This window comes from Alosa pseudoharengus, unplaced genomic scaffold, assembly GCF_046254945.1.
Source record: "Alosa pseudoharengus isolate Yale_2024_CS ecotype anadromous, Long Island Sound unplaced genomic scaffold, YU_APseudo_1.1 YU_APseudo_1.1_scf_19, whole genome shotgun sequence".
Classification (NCBI taxonomy): domain Eukaryota; kingdom Metazoa; phylum Chordata; class Actinopteri; order Clupeiformes; family Clupeidae; genus Alosa; species Alosa pseudoharengus.
The window spans coordinates 36,615,124-36,633,475 of NW_027468657.1; the positions used below are offsets into that span (position 1 = coordinate 36,615,124).

At 39.2% G+C, this 18,352-nt stretch overlaps 1 protein-coding gene across 1 annotated transcript in view; it reads left to right on the forward strand.

The window, feature by feature from the left end:
- Nucleotides 1–2,352: 2,352 nt before the first annotated feature.
- stx18 (syntaxin 18) overlaps nucleotides 2,353–18,352 on the forward strand; it is a 50,296-nt gene continuing 34,296 nt past the window's right edge. The window contains exons 1-3 of the mRNA XM_076292640.1: nucleotides 2,353–2,554; nucleotides 8,940–9,007; nucleotides 15,522–15,637. Coding sequence (XP_076148755.1) covers nucleotides 2,402–2,554; nucleotides 8,940–9,007; nucleotides 15,522–15,637 — 337 coding nt within the window. The 5' untranslated portion in view covers nucleotides 2,353–2,401. The remainder of the gene's footprint in view (nucleotides 2,555–8,939; nucleotides 9,008–15,521; nucleotides 15,638–18,352) is intronic.

Here is an 18,352-nt window from a genome sequence, read left to right on the forward strand (position 1 = left end):
AATTTAAATATATCGTGACTCTAGGGGGAGCTCTGCAGTCACCAAAAATATGTGAAACTGCATAGTATATCTTTAACAGTGAAAATGATGCAACCTACAGTGCATACAGAAAGTATTCACAGCGCTTCAGTTTTTCCACCTTTTGACAGTTTCAGACGCATCTTAAAATGGATTCAATTATTGCTTGATTTTTCTAATCAATCTACACACAATACTCCAACACCCCACAATAAAGCTAGTGTTTGGATGTATAAAAAAATAAAATACTGAAATATTCTATTTACATTTAAGTATTCACACCTTTTGTTATGACGCTTGCAGTTGAGCTCTGGTGCATCCTACTTCTATCAGTCGTCCTTGAGATGCGTCTACAACTTGATTGGAGTCCACCTGTGCCTAAATGAATTCACTGGACATTAGGAGAGGCACACATCTCGATATAAGGTCTCACAGTTGGTGTATGTCAGAGTGAAAACCAAGCCACAAGGGTAGAGAGAATTGTACGTAGACCTGTGGGACAGGGTTGTGTGAACAGATCTGGGGAAGGATACAAGAACATTTCTGAATCATTGAAAGTGCCCAAGAGCGCGGTAGCCTCCATCATTCTCAAATGGAAAAGTTTTGAACAACCAACAGTCTTCCTAGATCTGGCCGCTCAGCCAAACTGAGTAATCCGGGACGAAGGGCCTTGGTCAGGCAGGTAACCAAGAACCCAATGGTCACTATTAATGAGATCCAGAGTTCCTTTGAGAGGATGAGAGAAGTGTAAAGAAGGACAAACATCAATGCATCACTCCACCAATCAGGCCTTTATGGTAGAGTGGACAGGTAGAAGCCATTTTTTGCCAGGAGTTCAATAATTCGCCCAAAAAGAACCTCAACGACTCAGACCATGAGAATTAAAATCATCTGGTCTGATGAAACGAAGACTGAACTATTTGGCCACAATTTCCCAACGGTGTGTGTGGAAGGAACCAGGCACTGAGCTGCACTGATGTTTGTCCTTCTTTATGCTTCTCTCATCCTCTCAAAGGAACTCTGGATCTCATAGTGACCATTGGGTCCTTTGTTACCTGTCTGGCAAAGGCCCTTCGTCCCGGATTACTGTTTTATATTATTCAAATGATAATAATGACAAAGTAATTTTTTTTTAAATATTAATTTCTTAAAAAATAATACCGATTTGATGCTGTTTATCATTTATAAATGGTGCACTGTTCCTTTAAGAGCATGGTATACATAATATTTTGCCATCCATTCAAATATAGCCTAGGCTAATCCACAAACTCATTGTTTGTGCCACATTTATAGCACAATATTAAAAATGATGATCATACTGTAAGTTGGTATAAACCTTCATTGCTTTTATTTGGAAATAGAAGCATGTAATGATGTTAGATATTTTCTGTTTGCAATTAAAAGTGAACCTGGTAGCCACCTAGCTATCTGAGAGGAATGTGTTTCATGTAAATGCTTAGTTTAGGGAAACGAATTATTGAAGACCTCAAGGCTCACCAATTCCATCTTCATATTCTATCACATTCCAAATCACAGTGCATGCAGCCTACAGTATGTAAAATGCCCTCACATTTTATAAAATGGTCAATAGTGGGAACCGGATAATTCCGCAATCTCCTCTAGCGTTGTTTTTGTTGTAATCATGATTTCCTTTTTAAAGTTTCTTATATTAAAAAGGAGATATAAATTACAGTAAAGCCAGCTAGAACTCTGTCTCCCTCTCGTGCGTGCTCAGACGCGTTCCGAATTGAAATGAGCATAACGTTCAAGTGAGATGTGCTTCATAAATGGAGACTGCAAGAGGACCCAAAACCATCATCCTTATCTAAGATGCTGTTGGTGCATTTTGACATTGGAAACGTTCTCTAAGAAGAGTGAAAAGCAGTTTTGCAGCTATCTGGCACAGTGCGAGATGTGCATGGTGGTAGCGGCGGCACTGGACACTTTGTTCCAGGTGCGTTTAGCCTAAGCCAAAACAAAATCACCCAAAATCCATGTCCCGGACAATTCGGGACAATTGGCAACCTTACTGTGTCTGTGTGTGTGTGTGTGTGTGTGTGTGGTGCCACACTCCCAAAAGTTTGGCGTGTTGAACTAGCCATGATTTATCGTGATTTTAATAATTTTGAACTTGTATTTTATTGGGTTTACTTGGTCTTATATTGATGCATATGATCTATGGTAACATTACGTTTTTTAAATTACACATGTATTTGTTGTTAAAGCAACTGTACAACTGATTATATGTTGTGGGACGCAAAAGTAAAGGCACCGATTCGGTGGAATGAACTATAAGGACTTTTATTATGATACGGGAAGTTAAGGAGGTGCGACTGGAAGTTGGTCCACTTTGATATGACGGTTCTCTTTTACTAGCTTTGCAATGGCTGTGGATATTACATTATTGTTCAAAGCTAGTGTCAAAACTGTGAAAACGCGTAATAAAGCAATAGGTCTTGCTTTTGAATCACAGAAAGAGGAAATACTCAAAAGAAGTCGCCCCATCAATGGATTTTCATCCAAAGCTAAGGAGGTGGTGAGTATCCATCAGATACGTCACGACAATTTCACGTTAACAACCTACCCAGTTTACTAAGTAATCGTAAGCAAAAAGCAAACGTAATTGATTGAGAATTGAGGAACTTGTTAAGTAAACTCAGCACAAGTCATTGCATCTAAACCAGAACAGACTGCGTAACTTTTTTAACAACATGATGTCATGATCAAAAACGTGGACCCAGTGACAATTCTGAAGACACGGTCCGTAGTACACAACTCCGAGATCAATTCACTGCAAGGACCTAGGCTATTTCATGTAGAAGCCTAAATTAGTCAAATTACTACGTGAAGTTTCCAGGACCAACATTCTTCCATAACATTCCAGTAGGGCCTATAATTAAACAAATGTTAACAGAACGTCTTCTAAACCATAATGTATAGATGTTTCATGGTGGGTGCCTGGGTGGCATAAAGTGAGTGTCAAGGAAATATCCAAATAATTCATTTTAATAGGCCTATATGAAAGAAAAGCTCTAAAAATAAGGGTAATGACTATTACTAGATCATTACCAAATAATGGACTTGTGACTGAATGAAATGCTTTATTTTTAGGAATGCTTACTAAACCATACTCAGAACAGTTTTGGCAGTACGTACAGGGCTGTAGTCAAGACCGTCTTTTATTTGTCGAGTCCAAGCCAGGACTAGTCGAGACATATGAGTCAAAGAGATTCAAGTCCAAGACATGGCCGAGTCCAAAGCTTTTCGAGTCAAGTCAAGACTAATCCAAAATGAGAGAGTCAAGGCTGAAAAAATCTCATTCTCAACACGACTTACCTATGTAATTGTTTTCTGAACTACTTTTTACACTGTTAGGTTTAGGTTAGGTACTTATATTTATGAGTATGGTATATAATCACCACAGGATTAGGCTCAGGTGAGCTTCAATACATTTTTACATGTTACATGATCGTATAAATTAGAATACACGTTTGGCTCTGCAGGGGCATATACAGCATACAAAAGGCATTTTCATCATAGCCACAACCCCCCTCCAAGCCTAATTACAGGTTCTTCAGAAACATTGAAAGACCTGGTGGTCTTCTGGATGGGATCATCTGTCCTCCCAGAACACATGTAGAGGTGTTGGCAGGGTCAATGCCAACTGTATCAACATGCATGTCAACCTTGAAACTCCCTGTAGGGAGCAGAACATACAACATCTTTAAAGAATCTATGGATGTAGCATTGAAGTCAAGCCATTTCAGTTTTGGCTTGATCTAGCATTCACATCCTTCCAGTTTTCTGCAAGTTCAGTGCAGTATAGTCCAACAATTTCAGAGTTCCAGACCCAGTTGTTTATCCAATAAATAAACTATGCAATGAGTAAAACTGTATGCCAATTGCTGTTTTTCCTAGTTATTAAAATATATTTAACAACTACAATGTGTGCACGATATGCAGTAGCCAGAAAAATTGTGATTTTGTTTCTTAACACCAACTTGCTCTGGTAAGAATCGATGTATGTAAGTTGCTTTGGATAAAATGTCAGCCAAATGAATAAACGAGGGTTAGAATAAAATGATTTATTAATGTTGACATGGCAGGGTATCCCAGCATAAGAATAACATTTAAAACAGTGCAATTTTAAATGTGTCGAACAGGAAAGGGAAAAATGTTGATGTTTATTTATTTTCTATATTTTTTCACTTTTTTGTAGTTTTTTAATAGGCTACACTTTTTGCCTCTCTCCAAATTATGTGCATCGACGATCGCTCTCCGACTGTGAGTTTTTGTCGGTCGGTGGGTAAAGTTTGCCTTGCAAAGCAGTTCCTGCGCAACTTCATTGTTTTCCTGGCCACAAACCCAGGAAGATCATTAAAGTGTAGTTTCACCAAATAGCAGGTCAGCACTTATTTTAAGTTTTCCAAATTTGCACCGACAATAGGCTATCTTTGCTGGTGAGCTTTCAATTAATGGGCCTTGGCTATTTCAGGATTTCCTAACATTAGAATTAAGGTCTAATGGATAGGCTATAGGCCACTTCTAATTTTGGATGCTCTCTTAATGGTGTTGGTGTTTAAAACACATTTTTATTTTAAAGGGATACCAGGCAAGCCTGATGCTTTTTCTCTACGAAGCTCCCCCTACCGTCTGTACGTGCCGATACGTGTGCGAGCCCTCGCTCGGTCTGAAGCTCTTTTCCTTTTCTTTGCATCTTCCGTCAAGGGTTTTCGCATGCTTTTTCGCCGGCTCTACCAATACACACCTGTTTGCAACAATCGCTAGCGTTTCGTTAGCCTGCCTCTGTGCTGGGGATGCAGGATGTAAACTGATCCTGCTTCTCACGATGTCTGAGACTTTGTGAGACTGAAGGTCGGCGGGTAGGATACACCGAACTTGCAAGTGGGATATTCTTCCTACAGGCAGTAGGGGTGGCGAGAGAGTCTTCATTCGCCCTGTAATGAGTCATTTAACCATATACCGACTTACGAAGATGATTAATTAACACAACGTTGCCTGGTGCCCCTTTAATAATTGCCAGATGATATGTGATGCTTCACATCTTATCATAAACGTGGAGGTGAAATTTATGGCCTGGGCCAGTACACGATGCCAGGATGTACCGGGAATCTAGCGACACATTTCAAAAGGGTGCGTTAGGCCTATACCTTACTGGAATATCATCAGATCCACTACAGACTAATTAATGTGTAGGCTGTAACTTAATGTTATATGTGCAATTACAGGAGAACTTGATGGGTACTGGGGGATAGAGGATACCCATGCCTTCTGACACTCATCACCCCAGCTTACCTTGATTCCGATGCTGGAGTGCAAAACCTGCGTTAAAATATAAAATGACATTTAAAGAAAGCACCATTCAAAGCAGTCAATACGCAATGTCCACTGAATTATTTAATATATTGTAATGTGCTTTTGACATTAATAGGCTATCCTAAACTTACGCATTTACACGGTCAGTTAGGCTATTCTCTGCCAAGCAAGGTCTCGTTCCTTGGCAGATGCTGAAGTATTGCTCTTTTTTTTTATTACAGCTCTCTCCACCTCGTAAGCCTCGAGGAGAACTTGTTACTCCGCCTCTGAAAAATACGGTGCTCTAATTGGTAACCGGTGTTTTTGAACCGACAGCTCCGGGTTTACTCGCCACAGGTTCAGACAACCCAGAGGTTAAGTTTTATCTCAGTGTTTGTTAAACCTCCTTTCTGAAATACCCCCAGATCTCTTAAATTGATGGTACACGGGGCAACTTTTTGGGCAATGTTGCCAGGAAATGTTGCGGTGGTTTTGCTAACAAAGTTATTTGTCTGTTGCCCTCATTAGTTCCCAGCAACATTGCTCAAAAAATTGCCCCATGTATCAGGACCACTGGCTGTATTAATAATGATTAGTGGATATAAACTTACCTCAAGAGATGATTGCGGGATGAACTGAGATTCATGATTTGGCTAGCCAAACCTGAGCATCGCCATTGGCTATTCAACAAGAAGTGCTAGAACAGTACTCCTACTTGCAAAAAATGTACTTGTGCGAGCAGCAGAGATTTGTAATGGCAGAATAGATTTGTAATTGAAAGACAGTAACTGTGGAAGGTTTAGTACCTGTGGAATATATTTGTAAGTGAAGGAAATATGGGTAATACTAAAAATTGTTCATGTTATTTTTTTGTAAAGTCACAAATCTGTTTTACAGTTACAAATCCTGATACACACACACACAATGCAGATGAGACACTTCTCATCCCTAAGGTGGTGCAAAAAAATCTGTGCACCTGCAGAAAAGATTTGTAGAATTATAGAACTTTTTGTGTGTAGAATAGTGATTTGTAATTGTAGAATATTTTTGTAATGGTAAAATATTTGTCACTGTAGGATGATTTATAGCTGTAAAACCGATCTGTACCCGTAGAATAAATTTGTGTAGGGTATATTTGTAATATCAACAATTACTTTTACAGATCATTTTTACAGTTACAAATAATTTCTACAGTTTCAAAATACGATGCACACGTACAACACATTTGAGCCTAATTTGCTTCCATAGACTTCTCAATTTAGAATCAACAACATCTTGACATCATATTTGACATGAATCGGATGAATTGTTTAGGAGAAGTATGTCAAAATTGATCATGTCACAACACACAAAATCCCAAATATCTCACTTCCTGTTGGGTGTGGCTAATGCAGTGTACATATGAAAGTGGTTCATCTTACGGAGTTACACACACGTACCAAATTTGGTGTGTGTAGCTGAAACTATATGCCAACCACAGTACGTCAAAACCGTTCATGTGCACAACGCACACAATCCCAAATATCTCACTTCCTGTTGGGTGTGGCTAATGCAATGTACATGTGAAAGTTGTTCGTCTTGGGTAGTTACACGCACCTACCAAATTTGGTGAGCAGAGCTGAAAGTATATGTCAACCACGAGACTAAGTGACAAGGGGGCACTACGGAGTCCATAGGCCACACCCGGGGCCAAGCCTTTGTCCATGACAGATTTATCGCTCACCTGTTGTTTGTGCCAAATTTCATGAGATTTTCGTCCATGGGAACCACCTCAAAAAAGGCATAGCGCGGCAGGATACCGCCAACTATAATAATAATAATCCTCCTAACAATAGGGCCTTGCGCTTTCGGTGCTCGGGCCCTAATAATCCTTACAGAAACAATAGGGCTTCGCACCTTATAATAATAATAACATAATTATTGTTATTATTATTATTAGCCCATCGGCAAGAGTCAAGACATGATATCAAAACATTCTGTTCTTGGTAGGCTAAACTAGTGGAAAACATTTCTGTAAAACAAATCTTGTAGCCAGAAAAGAAGGGAACATAAATGGAGGGTACAAAATACAAAAAAATGAGCCAGAAAACGCAAATAAGTTATATGGTTCTTGACCTAATGAAAGGGGCCCGGTGCATGATGTTGCTCCCTGGCCCAGAATAGCTTAATGCTCAATGTAAGTTGCTTCGTACAACCTGTTCATTCTCATCTGTGTGGCGCTCCGTTGCATTTTCAATTATCAGATTTTGAGGGTTCTAAAATATGACAATAAGCATTACTGCACTGAATCCTTTTCGTAAATGTTTTTCCCACTGGGGATAAAATAATTAAGTAGAGGCAGGGATAACAAGACCAGAAGTAGGGAAATGCCACGGCAAATTGCACCCTGCATGTAACCAAAGTCCTTTTAGGCAAGTCCCTCCACTCGGCAGCCATATTGCAACGCTTTTTGGGCACTCATCGGGCATCCGTTTCGGCAGAAATGCGCATGCGCAAGGCTTCACGACACCAATCTCACAACACATTATTGGCAGGATGTCTCCACAACACACCACATTATTGGTTCAATGTATTCACAACACAGCATATTTATTGGCTCAATGTATTCACATGTCAACGTTTTGCCGCAGAAGGGGTGTGATATGCGTAGACAACTGCCATATTGGTGTTCCATGCATTGCTATGGAGGATTTTTTGAGTGCTGTGTCTCATTAGAAAGTCTCTGATGTAACTAACTGAACATGTGATCACCAAACACATGATTGATTACAGCTTTTACTTATTGTTTGTAATGTTAATTGAAGTTAAGACTGTTGTGTCTACTTTAGTCTAACCTGGTTACTGGAATGTTCTACGTAGATGTATCATGAAGTTATACGAATAATTAGGATTTTCTGTTCCAAAATGATGACTAAAACATTGACTAAAATTAAACTAAAATTAAAACTGATGAACACTGTCTAAAATTAGACTAAAATTGAAAGTTCCACTTCCACTGATGAAATCCAAAAGTGAGACAAGAAGACTAAAATGTGACTTCAAACCAACTGCAATTTGGTTGGTAAATCTACGAGTAGGGCCACACATGAAGAAAACAAATATTTTGCCATGACGAGATTAAACTCGACATGTCGAGAATAAAGTTGAAATATCATGAGTTGTTAACAGACAAGATAGCAGCAATCTATCTGAAAACACCTATTTGAAGTAGCTGCTAGGCCTATTATTCATGATTGTCACATATTGTGTGTTAGTGTAGGCTACATAGCTTAAACTGTAGGCTATGTTTAAACTGTATTTCGAGTTTAATGTTGGCATGATGTCGACTTTAAAGTCGACACGTCGAGATTAAAGTCGACATGACATTTCAACTTTTTTCTCGAAATGTCAAGTTTAATGTCGATATGTCGAGTTTAATCTCGTCATGGCAAAAATACTTGTTTTCTTCATGTGTGGCCCTAATACTCCGTCGTATAAATCAGTAGCATGACCATTTTTTCTCTTCTACAAATTTTGTTAAACATTAATTTGTCATCTTGTTATTCGTTGAAAATTCCAAATAAACAAGTGATATATGAGGCTTTTTATGTTTTTGATTTCCATAGATTTCAAATATCACAAAACTGAAAGACTTCCTGCTGCAACACAGAAAGGACTATGTGAACCTGGGCAGGTAAGTGTCTTTATTATCTTTGGACATAATTATGTGATTTCCAGAGTAGGAATTTTTAGATGGCCACGGCGCCCATGTTCGTTGCCCCTGCTCTGGTAGCAGCAGATATGATAGAAGCTTTTAGCTGGGTAGGCTTGCAGACTATGTTACTTCACAGTCTTCTTATCCTAGCCACTGTTCTGAAATCCAAGATGCTCCTTCACAGCGCATAATAAAGACAGTGACTCCTGTTCAAGTGTCACAGTCTTCTTGAACTCCTATTTGCACAGAGAGCTGATGGGCTGCAGGGAAATGCTCATAGACTCCAGAGATGTTCTATGCATGTAGGAAACAACGGTGCAGTTAACTGCGCAAGTTTTATGTAAGTTTTGAAAATTATAAAACATGATAAATGTGCCAAATTATCACAGTTCACTGCGTATTGAACTGTAGGGGGCGTACCGTCCGATTTGGGAATATATTGTGTACTGAAAAAAGTTAAACTTCTCATAAGAAAAGCACCCAACGTCGAGTGCTTTTTTGACAGCTGACTAATTATAAGCTGAGTAATGAGACATTCTTAACCCATAAGAACCAGCAGAAATGGAGACAGAAGCACTGAAGTAACTTATTATGATAGACTTTGAGCACAATGAGCTATATGGTATGGGAGTTCAACTGTATCGCCATTTTCATTTATGGAGTTAAACTGGACGTGTCCCAAAACTTCTGGTCAGTGTGTGACTGGCATTAACTGTTGATTAGCAAGCATTATGGCAGGAAAAGATCAACTGTTTGCCAGCATTTTTTTTTATCAAAAAGACACCCTGGCCAACTTTTCCTGTCAAAAAAAGATGCCTAGTCTGAACATAGCCGTATACTGTACATATGACGACAGTTTTCCATTTTCAGTACAACAGAACTAGCTGTGTTTGCAAAGCTAATTTTAAAGATGTCTGTATTACACAGATATTTTGTATGTTTTATGATCTAGCTTATTGAGTAATTGGGAGTGTGTTATGCCTGAAATTACCCATTAACCAAGGATTTTGTGTTATTCATTATAATGCAAAGGGCACTTATGAAATATAAGCCACACAGGCCTCTTCAGAAATGGTCTTGGAGCGTCCGTAGAAGGAGCCATCCACCTCCTCAACCACTAGTATATTATCACTGTATGTAGTCCATGAGCCACAGGCCCAAAAAGGGGCGTGTCACTACCACTTGGGGGGGGCAAATTCTCACTATATTTTTCTGAAAGCTACATATCTCTGTAGTATAAAATGGTATGATAGCAAGTTGGATCTTGTAGCTTTGTGGCTGTACAGGCCTTCAAAGTTGACCTCTGATTTGAAAAAAGGAAATTCCGCCTATTGGCTTTTTTTTGTTAAAGCAACACCAAAGAGTTTTTTGTACCTTAAAATAATGTTTCCAAAATCGTTTCAGTGGTTCATCAACTTGTAACAGGGTGAACGGCACTTCTGCATTCGCTTTGCGGCCCTCTATCGGCTATAACCGCACTATGTAAGTTTGCCAGATCGGGTAGCGGTCTGTAGTTCGATGGAATGAGACATAAGAAACTACAAATTTGACTTGCATCTGATGTCGCAATACATTGTACTTACATAAATCGTGCAACATATTCTACCTTGTCTGTGGACATCGTTATTTGCAAAGCCGGTGCTGGATAAACAAATAGCGTGCGTGCGACAGAGGGAAAGTTCTTTGGTGTTGCTTTAAACCACTCATAAGAGCCCAGAAAATAATCCAAACCTTATTATTACTGATGCATATGTGGTGTTTGATGTTGGCATACATATTTTGAATCATTATGTGATTTTGCCCTTCATTTTGGTTGATAGAATTCAAGATTTATGTGTAATAATGTGCAAATCTACGTTTTCAGAGACACAACGTGTTGCAGCACTAATTGAAATGCCAACTCCCTCATTAATCAATGTGTTTCTACCTTCCTACCTCCCAGCAGAGACTTGAAATACAAATGATTACATAGGTCTGCATTGCTATGCTATTTAATATTTGTAAATGTACTATTCGGAAACACCCCAAAATTCAGTAAATTAGTATTTTATTGAAACTACCCATAAAAGATATTCCAAGAGATCAAAACATCATGATTACCAATCACATATTACCTTTACATTCAAGGAATACCATATGAAAATTGTTCACATCACCACATGTACCCAGCTTAACATAAATATTATAATTTTATAATGTCCAGGGCACATGAAATACATACAGTAATTTCCTGTGTATTAGCCGTATTGTGTATAAGCCACAGGACAGTGTTTTATGCAAGTTAAAAGAAACAAAACCATATACCATATTAACTGCCCCCGTGTATTAACCTCATAGCTGAAGAAATTTTGTATATATCATTGTATAATCATTGTATAAGCTGCAGCTAATAGTTGTGAAATTATAGTAATTGCATCACAGGTGCTAAAATGATCTACATTATACATTTCAGTTGTACTTTTGACTAGTAAGAATGTGGGAATGAGATGTAGATGAACTGGTTGGTGAAAATATTCATACTTTACACATTGTTATCATTATGTACAATTATTATTATTATCATACTTAAAATTGTCTTTCATCTGATGTTAAAATCATTTCCATTGAAAAGAAATAATAACTATTTTCCAAGACTTGATCTACAAGTACATACATTTACAACAGTTTTAAAAATTCGACACAGTTAGATCTGATGAGACAGAAACTGAAATTGGATCAATCCATTTTCAGAGGAACATGAGTTCATTTGCATATCTACAGCAGGCAAAGCAACACTAGGTTAGGGATGATCTGATTCAGGCTCATACTACAGGCAAAGATCATGACATAGAGGCTGGAGTCAGATACACCTAAGCACAAATTCCATGATACATTGACAAAGCAAAAATTAAATACATTTACGAGCATGAGTCAAAAAAGAAAACACAGGCACATGGCAAGACCATAATAATAATAATAATAATAATAATCTTTATTTATATAGCACTTTTCAAAACAAAGTTACAAACATCATGTTAAAGACTGGACATGAGAGAAGTCTTTTGTCACCCTTTGGACCTTAACCATGGTCATTGGCGACACCTGAGGGGACCCCAAGGAAAACCTCTAAAGCAGCACTTGCAAAGCATTTGCAGAAACTTGCATCACTATCAGATAATCTTCCAGATGAATATAATACAGCAACAATCATTGATGGAATGTCTCTGGTCCAGAAGGTCAATAACAATGTCTCAACTTATGCAGACATTGCTGCTGCTATTCATAGCATGATCCATAAAGAGGCAAAGCAGAGGCAGATAATTTTTTAGATTAAATTAGATTAGATTTAACTTTATTGTCAACAAGTACAGAGACAACGAAATGCAGTTTGTGTCTAACCAGAAGTGCAAAAAAGCAGAAAAGTACAATGTGATATACACAGTATAGGCAGGTGGTGCATAGACAGGACAAGAAATATAGTGCAGTGTAGTGATAGTATATTTTTTACTACCATATTTCTCTTGAGACTTAATCAGGACGATGCAGATCAGGATCCAGGCTTTATTCTTTTCAATGAGGGCCAGTGGCCCTCATGGGAGAGAGGTACATGTTTGTGTCACCCCATCATGGGTTTTCACCAGATGTTCTCAGTATTTCTCTTCTAAAGACTACCGGAAGAGGCTGGCCTTTTATGCTCAATTTGCAAGGGTGTGGTTCACGTGGTGATCATAGGTACAACGTCCTCTGATTGGCTATCTCTTCCCGCCGTTTCCGTCAGCCACACCCAGACACACCTACACACCCACCTACACACACCCACTTACTTATTAATATACAAGACAGGCTCCTCAGGTAGAAATGTTATACAGGATGTTTTAAACATTCTTACACTTAATTCATTGTACTCCTTGTACTGAGACTATAAAAATGATACCAAACATGAATACATTTACAGTTAATTACACAAACATATGATTCAGCTAAGGTTTAACCCAGGGTCTTTGTCTACTAAAAACGGAACAAAGGAGATTGGGGAACAGATGGTACAGACAGCAAAAGGTACCCAGCCAGGGAAGCTTTTCACACCTACATCTGCATTGAATAGATCAAAGGGAAAATGGATAGAATACGCTCTCCATGTAAATGGGGCTAAGCCTCCACCTCGTCTGGGGCAAGAAATTATCATACAGAAATATTCCCTTCAGTAGACAGTAGTATACAGTTGTTTTGCAGAAGGTGGTTTAGAGTAGCATAAATTAAATAAAAATATGTGCAGTGTATTAGCAGTTACCTTATAAGAGCAGAATAAATATGGCTATGTACTGTAATATGAACAATGTATGAACAACATGTACAGGTATGTGCAATGTAGTGGCGGTACCATTATAGTAGTAGTAAGAACAATATAGATATATGCAGTGTATTAACAGAATATATTACAGAAAAAATGAACCATATAGACAGATAGGTACAGTATGTACAACTATGTGCAGTGTGGTAACAGTACCATTGTAGTGCAGAAACAGTAACATTACAATAGTATTAATAATAAGTGTATGTGCAGGATGAAAAGCAGTAGAATATGGCTATGTACAGTATAAGTGTAATTACAGTATGTACATTTGTAAATAAATAGATGGGTGGGATAGGGTAGTGCAGTTGTGGGGGGGGGGGCTAGGGGATGTCCGCCTCCTTGTTGTCCCTGTCAAGGTTGCCATGGTCGTGGACACCTCAACAGGCACAGGCAAGGAGGCATCAGGCGAGGGCGGGGCAGGGGGTGATGGGGGCTTTAGTTTGTTGGATGTCACCGGGATGCAGAGCTAGAGTTCAGTAGGGTGACAGCCGCAGGAAAGAAGCTTCCTCTGAACCTGCTGGTTCAGATGCGGAGAGACCTGTAACGCCTCCCGGAGGGGAGTGGGGTGAACAGTCTGTGGTTGGGGTGAGAACAGTCTTTGATGATGCGCCTTACACAAGCATCGCTTGCCCTGGATGGCCTCGATGGAGGGGAGTGAAGAACCGGTGATGTGTTGGGCAGTTTTCACCACCCTCTGCAGTGCTTTCCGGTCGTGGGCAGAGCAGTTGCCATACCAAACTGTGACACAGTTGGTGAGGATGCTCTCGATGTTGCAGCGGTAGACGTTCACCAGGATCTGAGGAGACAGATGGACCTCAGAAAGAAGAGACGCTGGTGAGCCTTTTTGATCAGGGTAGAGGTGTTGAGGGTCCAAGAGAGGTCCTCAGAGATGTGGACACCCAGAAAATTAAAGCTGGTGACATGCTCCACCTCAGTCCTGTTGATGAAAATGTGTGTGTGTGTGCTAGCTTTAGACTTCCTGAAGTCCACAATGAGCTCTTTGGTCTTCTTGGTGTTGAGAGCCAGGTTGTTATCAGTGCACCACGATGTTAGGTGCTGGACCTCCTCCCTGTAGGCCGTCTCATCGTTATTGCTGATGAGCCCAATCACCGTAGTGTCATCTGCAAACTTGACAATGGTGTTAGAGCCATGTACAGGTGTGCAGTCGTAGGTGAAGAGGGAGTAGAGGAGAGGGCTCAGCACACATCCCTGTGGTACACTGGTGTTCGATGGTTGAGGAGGTGAGGTCTCAGGTGAGACTGAGGTCTGTTGGTTAGGAAGTCCAGAATCCATACGTTTGGTTTTTCTTTTATCACATTAGATGTTTTTTCTTTACCTTGACATGTTTCGACGTATACTTCCGTCTTCATCAAAAGGTCACACGGTGGAGTAGTGTGACGCGTGTTTATCAGCTGATGTTACGGAGGTGGGACAGGGCAGAGTGAAGTGCCATAGAGATGGCATCCTCTGTGCTCCTGTTCTGACGATGAATTCAATGAATAGATTAAAGATCCTTTGTACTCGTTTCAGCTACAATTTAAAAAACATTTGTACTGCAGACCTATGTATGTCATCATTTAACATTAATTTCAACTCGCAATTGAAAGTAAGGAAGGTAGAATAGTAATGATCAATAAGGTCTATTCAAAGTAAAGTGTATAACATGTTGCTCTGAAAACTCAAATTAGCTTTTTTTTGCACATAAATCTTGAATTTTATCAACCAAAATGAAGAGCAAAATCACATAATGAGTCAAAATATGTATGCCAACATCAAACACCACATATGCATCAGTAATAATAAGATTTGGATTTTTTTCTGGGCTCTTATGAGTGTTTTAACAAAAAAAGCCAATAGGCGGAATTTCCTTTTTTTTCAAATCAGAGGTCAACTTTGAAGGCCTGTACAGCCACAAAGCTACAAGATCCAACTTGCTATCATACCATTTTATACTCCAGAGATATGTAGCTTTCAGAAAAATATAGTGAGAACTTGCCCCCCCAAGTGGTAGTGACGACCCCCTGTGGCTCATGGACTAATGTGTGTGTGTCTGGGTGCGGGTGGTTGTTCAGGGCATCATACAAGCTAGGTTATGTCATGTGATTTTCTCCTGTTGTTACCTTTAATATGGTTATACATTGGTGTGCTCATCTTTTTCAGCCTTATCTCATCAGATTTAACCCGCATGACAGACACTGAGAGGGATCAGATTGATCAAGATGCTCAGATCTTTATAAGGACCTGTTCTGATGCTATTAAACAGCTACGAATGGAGGGTAAGACTCCAAAGTACATGTAAAAAAAAATAATTGTTTGTATGAATTACAGTTGACTAAAAGTTGACTAAAAAGAGGAATATAAAATCATCTTTTGGGAATTGATCTTAATGCCTTAAGCCAGTGGTCACCAACCTTTTTGAGCCCAAGATCCCTGACCTTGGCCTTGAACAAAGGCAAGATCTACCTCGAAGCGTCAAAAGAGAATCAAAACCAAAATGCTTCCAATTTAAGGCCTTTTAATTAGGCAAATGTATAAGGTCAAAAATACCACATCCTCCAACCCCTTATACAGGCGTCAATGATATAAAACTCTTAACATAGTCTTTACTTACATGATTTTGGTTTTGATTTTCTAATTGAAGTGTTTGTGACAACACATGTCATGATACATTTGATAATGTTTGATCACTGTTTTGGTATGAAGCATCTTTCACATAATGAATGCGCACTCTAGAAAGTGAAAGTAACCAGGCCTACGATGCGCTCCGTGTCTGTAGCTGTCTGTGCACGTCCGCAATGGATTACGTTCTTCAAATGGAGAACAAATTCCTGACCGTTCCTGATCGCTAAACTTTTGTTTTAATTTCCTGTCAGGTAGTTCTAGAAGCACCTAGTATAATTTGACTTCAGCGGTGACAAGTCCTGTTGCGAGAGAGATGGAGACAGAGAGAGCACACCTGCAAAGTGCTGTTGTGTGCGTTTGTGTGTCTGCATGGGGTTACGTCAGAAGTTGGTCCGTCCGGTCCCGCATTCACGCCGCTCCATTTTTAGATTAACGTTATCAGACAGCGATGTAAAATGTGTGCGGGAATTTCTCGCATTATGATGGCTAGAGTTGCGGGTCTTGAATAAATCATGCGCTATACCCGCAATCCCGCACTGAAATTTAGGCCCTGTAAATGTTGGCAAACATGCAGGAATCTCTCGGGATCTACTGGGTAAGTCCTAAAGATCTACAGGTTGATCGAGATTGAGGGGTTGGTGACCACTGCCTTAAGCCAAAGAGCGGAATTTTAATTTCATCTGACAATTATAGACCACACTTCCAGACGAAGTCACTGTACCATTCAGTTACACCTGCCGTTTACATTGGTAATTAAATGACTGGACAGGCTTTTACCTGGCATGCCCTCTAAATAATCTATTAGCAGTGAGGTCACTTTTGAAGATGTTTTGGGGGACCAAGATGATACCTTTTTCTGTAACTCTCCAACAGAGGTTCTTGTGGATTTGCCTATCTTACCATCCTGCATACTGTACGTGGGGGCAAGATAACCATGGGTCTTTGTCCAAGCATGTTTGTCACATTTTCAGTTGATTAGAACCTTTTAATCATTGTTTTAGCTGTAAATATAGGCATTTCAACAAAGAATCTCGTTTTTATAGATATTCCCTGACTTACAAATGTCAACACACTTTCTTTTTATATAAATTTAGTGTATTATCTTGTCTTTCCAATGTTGAAAAATGAATAGAGGATTTAGCCTCTGTGTCACTTTATTTTTATACCTTAGTGCAGGGGTGGCGAACCTGCGGCTCTTTGTCTCCTCTCGTGCGGCTCGCGGCTGTTCAACTGATGTTCTCACTTCTCCTTGGATTTAGAGTTTTTTTTTAAATAGCCTATTATTTCTGGTAAATGAAAATGCTTTTCATAAGTTGATAGTACTGCCAATAGTTGGGCTGCAATGTTTAAATTAAAATAATTTTACCGTCATGTTATGGATAGGAATCTAGCCCAAAAAGAAGCAGACTTTGTTTCTTTAGCCAGGTGTAATGATACTGTTGCAATTAGGAAAACCCTGACCCTAAGCGTGAATAGAAAGCGGAACACGGACATTCAAAAGGAGGATTCATCTTTTTGTAGGCTAGCATAGCCTTTCTGGTTAATATGTCAACGTAACCTAAATAACACCATTAAAAAACGTGTTCTACACGTTAGTTTGTTACATGGTATGCCAGACTTAACTGATGCATAAAGCTTCCAACCTGAACATTTCCCAAAGGCACTGACCTTTGCAAGTACAAGGTAAAGGTAGGCTATATAGACGTCAGTCAGAGAAGCAGACTCATTTTCTTTTTGTGTATTTTCTTTTAAAAAATGTACTGAACACTAGACGGAACATTTGACGGTCACATTGGCAGCATATCAGTTGTTACATTGGACCATTTCTCATGCTAATAAGTCATTCAGTGAGGGGGGATTTGTGATGTGTGTCAGATATCTTTGTTGCTTGCTACTCATTCCTGAAAACGATAATTTGTAGCATCTGCCAAGTGTCTCACTTTAAATGAAAAGAGAAGATCTATTTTTGTAGGCCTAAGTCGCTGTTGTAGTGTGGGCATCTTTTTTTGTTGTGCGGCTCTTTTGAGTTGTGTGGAATTTTTTTTTTTGGCTCTTCATGCTGGACTAGTTAGCCACCCCTGCCTTAGTGTAAAAGAAAGTCATGAACTACTTCTGAAAGTTCACAGACACTCTGATTAACTTAAGTAAGTTGAAATTAGATGGGAAAGTCCTTCTGTTAGGTTTTATATATAAGATTTTTCTAGGGTAGGGGTGCCAATAATTGTGAGCAACGTGTTTTCGTTAAAAATAATTATTTCTTTACGAGATTGCCCTTTTTCTCAGAATAAATTTTCTTTCCTTCAAGGGTGGATTTTTCCTTGTTTTCATTTTGAGAGTACAATAAATCACCAAAAGATTATTTTTAGGGC